This window comes from Rana temporaria, chromosome 1 (assembly GCF_905171775.1).
Source record: "Rana temporaria chromosome 1, aRanTem1.1, whole genome shotgun sequence".
Lineage (NCBI taxonomy): Eukaryota > Metazoa > Chordata > Amphibia > Anura > Ranidae > Rana > Rana temporaria.
The window spans coordinates 540106043-540118873 of NC_053489.1; the positions used below are offsets into that span (position 1 = coordinate 540106043).

General features: G+C 41.2%; 1 protein-coding gene across 4 annotated transcripts in view; it reads left to right on the plus strand.

Annotated features, from left to right (window-relative positions):
- The window catches only part of KLHL2 (kelch like family member 2), a 208647-nt gene that overhangs the window by 140949 nt on the left and 54867 nt on the right, over positions 1-12831 (plus strand). For all 4 annotated transcript variants that reach the window (XM_040332792.1, XM_040332800.1, XM_040332814.1 and 1 more), the window contains one exon: positions 1948-2064. In XM_040332792.1, the coding sequence (XP_040188726.1) occupies positions 1948-2064 (117 nt within the window). The remainder of the gene's footprint in view (positions 1-1947; positions 2065-12831) is intronic.

A 12831-nucleotide genomic window follows, 5' to 3' on the forward strand; every position in this document is an offset into this window, starting at 1 on the left:
CACAAAGGAAGCCGCTGCTGTCCAAAAAAAACATTGCTGTACCTTTTACAGTTTGCACAAGAGCACCTGGAGGTTCCACAGCAGTACTGGCAAAATATTCTGTGGACAGATGAAACCAAAGTTGAGTTGTTTGGAAGAAACACACAACAATATGTGTGGAGAAAACGAGGCACAGCACACCAACATCAAAACCTCATCCCAACTGTGAAGTATTGTGGTGGGGGCATCATGGTTTGGGGCTGCTTTGCTGCATCAGGGCCCGGACGGATTGCTATCATCAAAAAAAAAAATGAATTGCCAAGTTTATCAAGACATTTTGCAGGAGAACTTAAAGTGGAGTTTCCATCCCAATTTTTTTTTTCATTATTGTGCTCATTAGACCTAAAAAAAAGTAAAAAAATAAAAAATTTTTTTTTTTTTTTTTTTTACTTATCTGGAAATGCCTGTTGCTATGCGGTCCTACGAAATCTGCCTTTAAAACCACTTAGGATTCTGACATCTCCCTCTAATGCTCCTGGGAAATGTGTGTCATTTCCCAGGATGCAGTGCGCTGTCCAATTATCACTCCCCATCCAAGACTTCCAGGAAGTAAGTGCCTGTGGGCTTCAAATTGGCCACAAGCAAAATGACAACGGTGTAGATATAGTTTTATAAACTATCTTTTTTGAATATCTATGCGGATCGGCGGCAGATTTTAAAATACTAAGTGACCGGATTTATATTATAAAAACGCAGGATGAAAGGACATACATTTTAAAAAATGCTAATTGTGGTTGGAACTCCGCTTTAAGGCCATCTGTCCACCAGCTGAAGCTCAACAGAAGATGGATGTTGCAACAGGACAACGACCCAAAGCATAGAAGTAAATCGGCAACAGAATGGCTTAAACAGAAGAAAATACGCCTTCTGGAGTGGCGCAGTCAGTCCTGACCTCAACCTGATTGAGATGCTGTGGCATGACCTCAAGAAAGCGATTCACACCAGACATCCCAAGAATATTGCTGAACTGAAACAGTTCTGTAAAGAGGAATGGTCAAGAATTACTCCTGACCGTTGTGCACGTCTGATCTGCAACTACAGGAAACGTTTGGTTGAAGTTATCGCTGCCAAAGGAGGTTCAACCAGTTTTTAAATCTAAAGCAGGCCATACAAGGTCGAATTTCGAACGACTTTTCTTTTAAAAATCAGTTCGTTTTTTTTGTGATCCGATGATGCCACCATTGATTTTCGAAATTCGGCCGACAAAATAATCATGTTGCCGGGAATATTCGTTTCTCTCCGGGAATATTCGTTTCTCTCCGGAAATATTCTTTTCTTGCACATGCGCGTTTTTTTTTCTTTTACATTTCTCGCACGATTCTCCCATCATTGATCAGAAAATCGTTAGTTTTTCAAAAAAATTCCAACATGTCGGATTTCTCAAATTTGTTTGCCGCACGAAAATCGGCTGTTGCTGCAGCCCACTAACGCTGCAAAATACGAACAAAAATTATTTCATACGATTTTCGAAAGAAAATTCTTTTGAAATTCGAACCGTGTATGGCCGCCTTAAGAGTTCACATACTTTTTCCACCTGCACTGTGAATGTTTACATGGTGTGTTCAATAAAAACATGGTAACATTTAATTCTTTGTGTTATTAGACTGTGATTGTCTATTGTTGTGACTTAGATGAAGATCAGATCACATTTTTTGACCAATTTGTGCAGAAATCCATATCATTACAAAAGGGTTCACATACATTTTATTGCATATATATGTATGTGTGTGTGTGTGTGTGTGTGTGTGTGGGGCGGGGGGGGGGGAGTGATTACAGTCCTGCTGGATTTAGAAAAACAATATAGTATCAAATGTTTTTTTTTTTCTTGCAATTTGTCGCATTTCTGATTTTTTATTTTTCTAATCAGATTCGTCATATGCTTATATGTTGCAATGTATTTATTTCAAGGTTTTTGAAGCCGTTATTGCTTGGGTAAACCACGATAAGGATGTACGTCAGGAGCACATGGCACATCTGATGGAACATGTCCGTCTTCCATTACTTTCCAGGGACTATTTAGTACAGGTAAGATGAAACAGATTATCAATATACTGAATTTGAATGCCTTTTCCTCTTAGACTAGTCATGAGCCAACAGCTTTTGTCCTTTTTCTTCTTTTTAGGGTGTTAATTGCTTCTTGATTTCCTTTGGGCTGGGTTGGATTTTGATATTTCAATACCAGTTGGATTTGGCAGGCACAGTTTTGTAGGGGAGTCAAAAGGCTTGATCATTGGAGCAAGTCAAGTTTCTTGACAGTACTGTGCAGCCCCCACTTTGGCAAATTACTCTGACATGCACTGCAGTATGGAGCTGCACAAAAGTCTTTGGTCAACATCATCCTTGCATAGGACACGGTCTTAGAGGATGTTCATTTGCAGTAGATTTGTTGATATGGGGTTTAAAGGTGTCCAAACACAAAAAGCATATTGCTTTTTATTAGGACCTACATGTGGTGACTGTATCAGGCTGGGTTCACACTGCTGCCGGATGCATCAGAGACGCATCGGGGCTGAACTTTTGCCTGAATTCGGCCCTGAAACTGAGCCAAAGATGCACAGGACTCTTGTATAAGCCGCTCCGCAGCTGCACTGGAGATATGTGAACCGGCTCCATAGAGAGCCAGTCACAATCTCCTGTCATGCGAATTGAATGCAGAGAAATCCTGCATCCAATTCGCACTAGTGTGAGCCCAGCCTCAATGTATTTTTACCGGCTTTGTCCTGTGTGTTTTTTTTTTTTTTTAACATCCTGCTAATAACACACTTCCTGTTCCATTAGGAGTGCAACAGATGCAAAGTGCACAGGCAGACAGGAGCCTACTTAATTTCTGGCAGGATCAAAACATAACTATATTCCGGCACATGCTCCACTCAATTTGGTTGTGGTTGCTACCTCTCTAACTATATTACATGGATTATAAATGCCCCCTATATTGGTTATTAAAGTGGATGTAAACCCAATTTTTTCTTTTAACCACTGGGCACTTAATCCACCTTAATAACCAGACCAATTTTCAGCTTTCGGTGCTCTCACAATTTGAATGACAATTACTCAGTCATACAACATTGTACCCGAAATGAAATTTTCGTCCTTTTTTTCACACAAATGGATCTTTCTTTTGGTGGTATTTAATCACAGTTGGGTTTTTGATTTTTTGCGCTATAAGAGAAAAAAGACTGTAAATTCTGTAAAAAAAAAAAGAATTTTTCTTTGTTTCTGTTATAAAATTTAGCAAATTAGTATTTTTCATCATTCTTTTGCATAATGTGAAAGATGAAGTTACGCCGAGTAAATAGATACCCAACATGTCACCCTTCAAAATTGCACACGCTCGTGGAATGGCGCCAAACTTCGCTACTTAAAAATCCCCATAGGCGACGTTTTAAATATTTTTACTGGTTATATGTTTTTAGTTAGGAGGTCTAGGGCCAAAATTATTGCTCTCGCTCTAACGTTTGCAGCGATACCTCACATGTGTGGCTTGAACACCGTTTTCATATGTGGGTGGGACTTGCGTGTACGTTCGCTTCTGCATGCAAGCACACAGGGACAGGAGCACTTTAAAAAATATATATATTTTTTTTGTTAACTTTACTTTATTTTAGTTTGACGCGTTTTTAAAAACGGGTATTGCAGAGTATTGTGGAGTATTGCAGGGATTGCACAGTATGGGGCAGAGTATTGCAGGGTATTGTGAGTATTAGGCAGGGATGGCTGAGCAGGGATGGATGGCTGGATCTGTGACTGCATTTGTCACAGATCCAGCCCACAGCACTGCTGCTGCCTCCGCTCTCTCCCCTCTCGCACTGTATCGTTCGGTACAGACAGGGGAGGGAGAAGCCGGCGTCATCACATGACGCCGGTTTGTTTACAAGTGATCGCTCTGTCATTGGATGGAGCGATCACGTGGTAAACCGCCGCTATCAGCGGACCCGGCGGTCACAGACACTCCCGTGTGTGCGCCCGATTCTCGGTGGACATCCATGGACGTCCTCCCAGAGTTAAGGAACCGCCTCGTAGCCGTAATTCGGCTATGGGGCGGTGATTAAGCGGTTAATTAAGGCCTGCACCTTGTACAGTATGGGATTTCATGTGATCTGTGCTCAGTCTTGCCACAGAGGTAATCCAGCTAGTCCGTTTTATCTTTTTTCAGTAAGATAAAAACTGACACACAGAGAAACAGGAGTCAGTTTCTTCCCCTCTGTGTTCGTGTGTCTCTACTCTGCCATGTTCCGACCACATACCCCGATCGGCTTTTCCTTACTCGCGTCTGACAGATGCGAGTAGAGGAGAGCTGATCGGCGGTTCTTCTGGGGGGGGGGGGCTGCGCTGATAATTAGCACAGACCCCCCCCCCGTCAGCGCAGATGCTCGCCCAGGACCAACAGGGATGCCGCCAGAACCACCAGGAGTTTTCACAAAGGACGCTCACCAGTTATGCCACCAAGGGATATGCCATCAGTGCCCAGGCACCAATGCCTGCTTTTGCTATTAGTGATGCCTATCAGTGCCACCCATAAGTACCCATTAGTGCAGCCTTTCAGTGCCCATCGGTGTTGCTCACCAGTGCCACCTATCAATGCCCATTAGTGCTGCATATTAGTGCCACCCCATTGGTGCCGCCTTATCAGTGCCCATCAGGAGAAAACGTATTTAAAACATTTTATAACAGAAACGTTTTTCAAAATGTTCAATATTTATTTTTATTTGTTTAGCAAAGGTGATCAAATGGCACCAAAAGAAAGCTCCATTTGTGGGAACAAAATGCATAAACTTTTGTTTGCGTACAGTGTAGCATGGCCGCGCAATTGTCATTTAAAAGGTGACAGCGCTGAAAATTGGCTTGGGCAGGAAGGGGGGAAAGTGCTCGGTATTGAAGTGGTTGAAGAAATATAGATATTCTTCCAGGAAATTTTTCTGTACCATGGGAAAGGTATGAAAGGATAGAACATAATGATTTGTTAAATCAAAAGTTACATAGTCTGGTTGAAAAAGTCCATCTATTTCAACCATTAAAGGGGGAAAAACAATCATTCAACCTTATGTACACAATCTTTTAGCCACAGTTGATCCAGAGGAAGGTAGAACATAAAAAAACAGCAAAGCATGATCCAATTCCCAATGTTAGTATCCAGTTATATTAAGTGTATCCATAAAGCCGAAATACTGAGCTGGCCAGATTGGTTTGTGCAAACCTTATAGCGTCTTCAAAATAGGGGATAGATTTATGACATTTTGGGGGGGATGAGACTGATTGGAGGAGAGCGATCGCTGTTCCTAATCACTAGGAACAGCAGATCTGTCTCTCCTCCCATGTCAGAATGTGGATCTGTCTGTTTACATTGACAGATCCCCGTTCTGGCTCTTTCCCGCGGGTGGCTGGCAGACATCGCTACGCACATAGAGTCCCCCGTCGTGCAGCATGCACGCCTGCTATGGCTCTTAAAGAAGCCAACGTTACAGTATGGCGATTCGCAGAAACATAGTGACCTGCCCGCGGTATAATGACTTCAGTTCCTCTCACCCTTTGTCATAGCTGAGCTTCTCCATGCCTCATCAGTTTGGTTGCCCTTCTCTGCACTTTCTCCAGTTTCCCGATTTTATCTTTTTTGTGAACTGGTGCCCAAAACTGGACTGCATATTCCAGATGAGGTCTTACTAATTTGCACAGAGGCAAAATGATATCTGTCTCTTTAACCCATACCTCCCTTTACAAAAAGGACTTTGCTCACCTTAGAAACCGCAGCTTGGCATTGCATGCTATTAAGCTTATGATCTACCAAGACCCCCAGATCCTTCTCCACTATGGATTCCCCCAGTTGTACTCGCCCTAGTATGTTTGATGCATGCATATTCTTAGCCCCCAAGTACATAACTTTACATTTATCAACATGAAACCTCATTTTCCACATAGTTGACGTGCATTGAGGTCGGTTTGTAAGTTGGCGACATCCTGTAAGGACGTTTTTCCCCTGCAGAGCCACGTGTCATCTGCAAAGACTGAAATTGTACTTTTAATCCCAGACCCAATATCATTTATAAATCTTTTTAGAAGCAAGGGTCCCAACACTGAACGTTGGGGTAAACCACTGATAGACCATTCAGAGTGTGAATCATTAAAACCAAACGTGCATCTAGATAAAATAATAATAAAAACCTACACGGATTAATGGGGAAACATACCTTAAATACACTTGGTAGCAGTTATGAAAGGACAGAGACCCTTATGAGCTTTCCTTAAGACAATTGAAGAGCATGCTGAGAATTCAAAGTACAAAACTCGTATAGGTTATCATATATTTATTGATTTGGCATTTATACAGTCAAGGTCTCTATTAAAAAAGATGTGATATGTCTTCTTGGTTAAGCTGTCTAGGCCAAGATGCACACCTTAAACAGCCTTACACCATTGAAAACTTACACATGGCAGTGATGGCTCTGGTCCCATTAGTGTAAGGGGGAATATCTAGATAAGGAATGTGGCAATGCTACAATACCCGCTGTTTCCTCTGTTATTTAACATTTCATCTTAAAATGCTGATTCATCAGATAAAATAAAGCCGTTAGATTAGCGGTGCCAGATTACATGACAGGGGAATTACTGCAAACTTTTGGCATACAATAACTATTTAATACTCGCCCTTTCCTGTCCAACAGAATTTGTATTGGTAGCTCAGGAAACTATTGTTGGGTTTGGATGAGTTTCAGTTTCCTCTGTCAAAATGCATACAACTTGTTTGTTTTTTGGTATGATAAAAATGGGGAAAAATACTTTCCACTTAAATTTCAGCTTAAAATTTTTCAGACATAAAAATGCGATGCAGAACGTGGCCATAATTACTATGGAGGTCCCAGATTTCTGCTTTTAGTACAAACTCTTACAGTAGTTCTTTCTGAAATGTATCTTGAATAAGACAATTAATGATATTTCTCTTGAGGATAATGAAGTATTTGTCAATTTTTGTAGTAAAGTTTCATGTTTTAACCAACAGACTCTGGTTTGCTTTATATCTGATGAGGCCAAATCCCCCCCCCCCCCCCCATGTCACAGAAAAAAATTACTGCATTACTGCACTATGTATTCTCATTTTATTGAATATCCTTGTCAATTCTATGTACCGTATTGTGATCCAAGTGTAAGATTATTGTACGAGACTGCTTTCATCATAGACTGCATCATAGGTGTATGTGCTGTTGGTTTCTAAAGCTGGTCATAGACTGATAGATCTCCCTGGTTATGACCGGCCAGAAGATATTTTCCAATGTAAACAAGCAAATAAAGACCATCTGCAATGCACTGATAGAGGTGCAGTTCTAGTATTCCTGCTCCTTCACCCTTCTTCTGGCTGGTTTGAGTTGGAGCCCTTTGGAATTTTGGCTTTGTTGGCTGGCTGGGCTGAGTTCTAGTATAGATGTCTGGGCCTCCCCTCCTAATAGGCACACGGTGACAAGACATTGCCACTTGTTCTGGTGTACTGGTCTTCGCCAATCTATTTTTCACACACATCTCGGGCACTTATTATATAATGTCATTCATTTGGGTACAGTGTTGCTTGAACAAGTAATTTCCAGTTGAGTATCACTGTGTTGAAAAATGGCCTGGTAATAAAGGGATAATACCGGCTGGTAGTGGTTAAAGTGCAAATCCCAATGTCCAATTAAATATATGTGTAAAAATGTACAGTACTATATATTGTACAAAAAAAAATTGAAATTAATGTATAGAAGGGGTGTCCCTTAAAGTTCTTGTAAAGGCTTTTTTTTTAAATAAAAAAAACATGTTATGCTTGCCTGCTCTGTGCAATTGGTTAGCACAGAGCGACCTGAACCTCCTTTTTTTTTTTTTGGGGTGCCCCGCCAGCTGTTACCGGTGATGTACAGCTGTGGCAAAATGTTTTGAGAATGACAGAAATATTACTTTTCACAAAGTCTGCTGCCACAGTTTTTGATATGGCAATTTGAGTATACTCCAGAATGGTGTGAAAGGTGATCAGATGAATTACAATTACAAAGTCCCTCTTTTCCTTGAAAATGAAATTAATTCCATAAAAAACATTTCCATTGCATTTGTGAAGAAGGCTGCAGGGTGTCCAAGAAAGTCCAGCAAACGCTATGACGGTCTCCTACAGTTGATTCAGCTGCAGGATCGGCGTACCACCAGTGCAGAGCTTGCTCAGGATTGGTAGCAGGCAGGTGTGAGGTCATCTGCACGCGTGAGGTCATCTGCACGCACAGTGAGGTGAAAACTTTGGAGGATGTCCTGGTGTCGAAGGGCAGCAAAGAAGCCACTTTTTTTTTCTCCAGGAAAAGCATCAGGGACCGACTGATATTCTGCAAAAGGTACAGGGATTGGACTGCAGAGAACTGGGATAAAATGCATTTCTCTGAATACCCTTTCTTATTTGTTTTGGGCATCTGGGAAAAAAACCTTGTCCGGAGAAGAAAAGGTGAGCGCTACCACCAATCCCGTGTCCTGCCAACAGTAAAGCATCCTGAGATCAATCATGTGTGGGGTTGCTTCTCAGGCACGGGAGAGTGCTCTCTCACAATATTACCTAAGAACTCAGCCGAGAATAAAGAATGATACAAAAAAAATCCTCCGAGCAACTTCTCCCAGCCATTCAAGGACAGTTTGGTGAGGAACAGTACATTTTCCAACATGATGGAGCACCTTGCCAGAAGGCAAAATTGATAACGAAGTGGCTTGGGGAACAAAACATCGAAACTCCCCAGACCTTAATCCCATTGAGAACTTGGTCAATCCTCAGGCGGGTGAAAAAAAAAATACTCCACAAATTCTGACAAACTCCAAGCATTGATTATGCAAGAATGGGCTGCCATCAGTCAGTCAGGATGTGGACCAGGAGTTGATTGGCAGCATGCCAGGGTGAATTGCAGAGGTCTTAAAAAAGCCAATGCAAATATTGGCTCTTTGCATAGACTTAATGCAATTGTCAATAAAAGCCTTTGACACTTATTGTAATTATACTTCAGTATACCATAACATAGTAAATACATGAACAGGATATGGGATTTTAAAGGTGCTAAATTATGAACCACACATAACCGATTGTAAAAAAAAATAGAAAAAATTATTAATTACATCCATTAAAAAACTGAGATACACGTTTTGAGCGTCACAGGCATACACCTACTACCGAACAAGTGACAGTAACAAAATGTATTCAGTTGTGTATAGCATCCATTTGTGTTCAACAGTTTCGCCTGTAAGGCTTTGTCAGGACTGGACGCAAAATACACTTTTAGTAAATTTTGTAAGTTCCAGCTTAAGGTGTAAAAGAAAAGAAGAAACAGATTAACATATATGTTGTACACATATAGTTATATAAATTCATGTTGCACGTTTTGACATGGCACGCATGCACACTTCCCAATTGGAAACAAATAGCAATCATTCAAGCAAGAGACCCCAATATGAACTCAGTACCTCAATGAAGCACGGAGAAATTAAGCAGTGGAAACCGTTCCCTCCAGGTGCACATGTAGTCACCCCGCTCTGCTCTGTCCAAAATAGCCACAACTCCCGTAAGGGAGGATGAACAAACGTACTGATTGAAATAACTCTTAACGTGCCTGTAATTCATATGCATAGTATATTGGTAATATTATACTGGAAGTAACATACGCCAGTCCATGTGCAGGCATAACTCAAAGGACTGCACTCGCCTCCCTCCTATCTTACAATTATTTGACCAACGTGGGAGCTCATGTGGAACAAGGACTAAGTAGAAGCACTCGTATCAAGTCAAATTCCTATTCAGATCGACCTAAATAAATATTGCACATAGAATCTCTCAGGTAACTTATATACAATTGCTCCAGATCACAATATGACAACACAAACATCTTCTCACCTTCTTACCTCTCTACTTGGACGCAACCCCCTGAAGCAGCAATATTTGTGAAAAATTTATATTTGTGTCATTCTCAAAACTTGGCCAGTGCTGTACATGAATCGGGCGCAAGCACGCAGACAGTTTGGTGCAGAGCCTTGACCTAACTCTAAAGGATGTCTGACCCCCCTTATGAATTTCCTTGATTGTGTAACATTAATCTACCAATGTGGATGACACGGCACAAATGGACATCGCCTCTCCAAACTTCATCACATATTTGGATGCTCCATAGGAGCTCTACAGGCATTTGTCTTTTGTAATTACTTCAGAAGTGCTATGTTCTCAAATCTCAAAGTTCTCACGTTCTGTCTGTATGACACCATAAGTTGAGAAATGAAGACTTTGTGTTCTGTTTGAACACACTGATGCATTTAACATAATTTGTTTACAAATGCAATAAAAAGCATCTTTAAAAAAAGTAGTTGAAGTCCCTAAAATCTTCTTTTTTTTTTTTTATTCCTTATACAAGAAGATTGAATGTTTAGCTGTTCTCGCTACAGTTTTGCTTTTGTGTTGAAGTGCAAACCACCCACACAGTGTTCAGTATTCCTGTTTTCTCTCTCTGTAAATACTGCAGTAAACTAATATTTAGGGGCCATTCATTGTTATGGCATGCCAGATCAAATTTTGTGGATTTAACTTGTGTAAAGTTGCTGACATTCTCTTGCTGAAGCATTGTAGATTTTAACACCAGTAACAAGGGGTTAAATTCATTCTGTAAGCTCTAAAATTCTTCCTTCTCTGTGTATGAATGACATATGGTAAGTAGTTTATTGAGGTGTTGCACCAAACAAATATGAAATACATTTTTAATCGTACATTGGGGGCACAGGAGTATTCAGGTACATTGGGCTATGCAACTGCTTTCAGGAGATTGGCTCTTGGGACACCAAGTTTTAAGGCAGACCAGTACAACCCCTCCAACTCCCAGCATCATTTTTGCTTGAAAGCTAGGAGAATGTACATCGTATCTCTCCTTCTGAGAGAAGCAAGCTATTTCTTCCTTTTTTGTTCGACCATTTATTAAGATATTTTTCTTCTTGCCAGATTCTTCAGTTGTTGCAAAGCCAGTATGAATAGTTTTGAAGCTCTCTATGACTTGGCAGATACATGGCATAGCTTTGGAGGCCATACCTGGACCTTGCTGTGACCCAGGCTGGTTCATATAGTTTTCTTGAGCTCCGGACTCTAAGGTGCTCTCCTAGATACCCCTGGGGTAATCTGTGAGTTGGCCACACACTGCTTTTCAGGTCCAGGGCCGTGCTGCACCCACTAGTGTAAGCATGTCCCTGAAGCACCCTGGGGGGTATGCCCACTGAAGAGGTGACATCTGTCTGGCATCTACTTGAAGCCCAGCATGGACTACGGTAACCCATCCAGACTACTATTGGTAAGTAGGTTTGTTCCTGCCTTTGTAGGAGCCGGCACCCTTACAAGTGTATTTCCTCTCCCTCTTTGGTGATTACACTGCAGGTTCCACACTCTATTGGAGTACTGTGACACATTTTTAACCTTTGTTGCATTTGCCTCCTGAAGCCAGGACACAATTTTTTGATACTTTTGAGATTTTTAGTCTATTGCGCATTCCTTCCATGGCACATGCTGCTGAGCACTTTCTCTGCATTTCTGCTTGATGTCCAGCCAGCGTCCTACAAGGTCCTGGATATCTTCTCCTTTCTGCTGCCACATTTCTGAGTTGTCGACCTCTTTGTGTAAGGAACCCTTTTTTGTGCTACACAAAAACAAAGTTATTTTGAGGCGTATATATTTTTTTTTTCTTCTTAAGGTGGTCTCTTCCTTCCACCTTGTTCTCCCATCGTTCTCATCTGCTCCACGTCATCTAAAAGAGATTTCTTCATTGTCTGGATGTAGCACGTACTGTTCAAGTCTACTTCTCTGCTAGAGAGTTTTATACAGACTGACTAGGAAGTAAAGTAGTTGTATTCTTAAGCTTTTTAACTAGCCCATGGACTTAAAGGAGATTCTAAAGGCAAAACCTCTTTTCTATTTTGGATAGAGTAAGGGAGGGTTATAAGCCCTGTCAGATTATTATTATTTTTTTCATCTGTCATTTGTGAGAAATGCATTCACTTCCTGTCCCATGGCCAAAACAGGAAGTGGGGGGAAAATGCCTCCAAAGTGAGGGAAACCCTGGGTATCAGGGTCACCAGACCCAGTGTCCCCATTGGACGATTTCCCCTACATGACTGTTCTGGTTTCAACCCAAAATTTGGAATTTTTCTTTTACTTTCACCTTGGATGAAAGCAGTAAATAGACTTTAGTGCCACTTTCATAGAGAAAGGTGGGATCTTGTCCTTTAAAGTGTGCTCCACTTTATCAATTAACTTTTCCTGGATTTTTAAGCATCAGCCATCTGTTTCTCACTTTTGCAAGTCTGCCACTTCGTCTTCTGTTGATACATAGTCAAGTTTTACCAGGTGAATGTTTAGGCCTCTTCTCGGATAATATAGATGGGTGCGCTCAAAACATGGTTCCACACTTGGGATAAGTTAAGATGTCTAGATCGTCAACTCATCTAGTGCCAGCTTCGAGTAAGATTCTCCAGGCGGCTCTGTAGGCTCTTTTTAAGAGCTCTTCATCTTTTAGGCTCTTCTGTTAACCTAAACCTAATTCTTAATCGGCGCAGCCACTATGTGATTTCCCCTTACACCACAAAAATCATCAAACATATAAACATAAGCAGAGCTTTTTTTCTCAGAAAATTGGTGCAGGACCCGTTCAAATTTCACAAACATTAGAAGGGTCTTAAAGGGGCAATAAATACCAGGATTGCATTACATACAGAGTGCAGAGTTCAGGTGGCTACACACAGAGTGCAGAGCTGTCACTTGTAAACACAAAAACCAGACTTCTG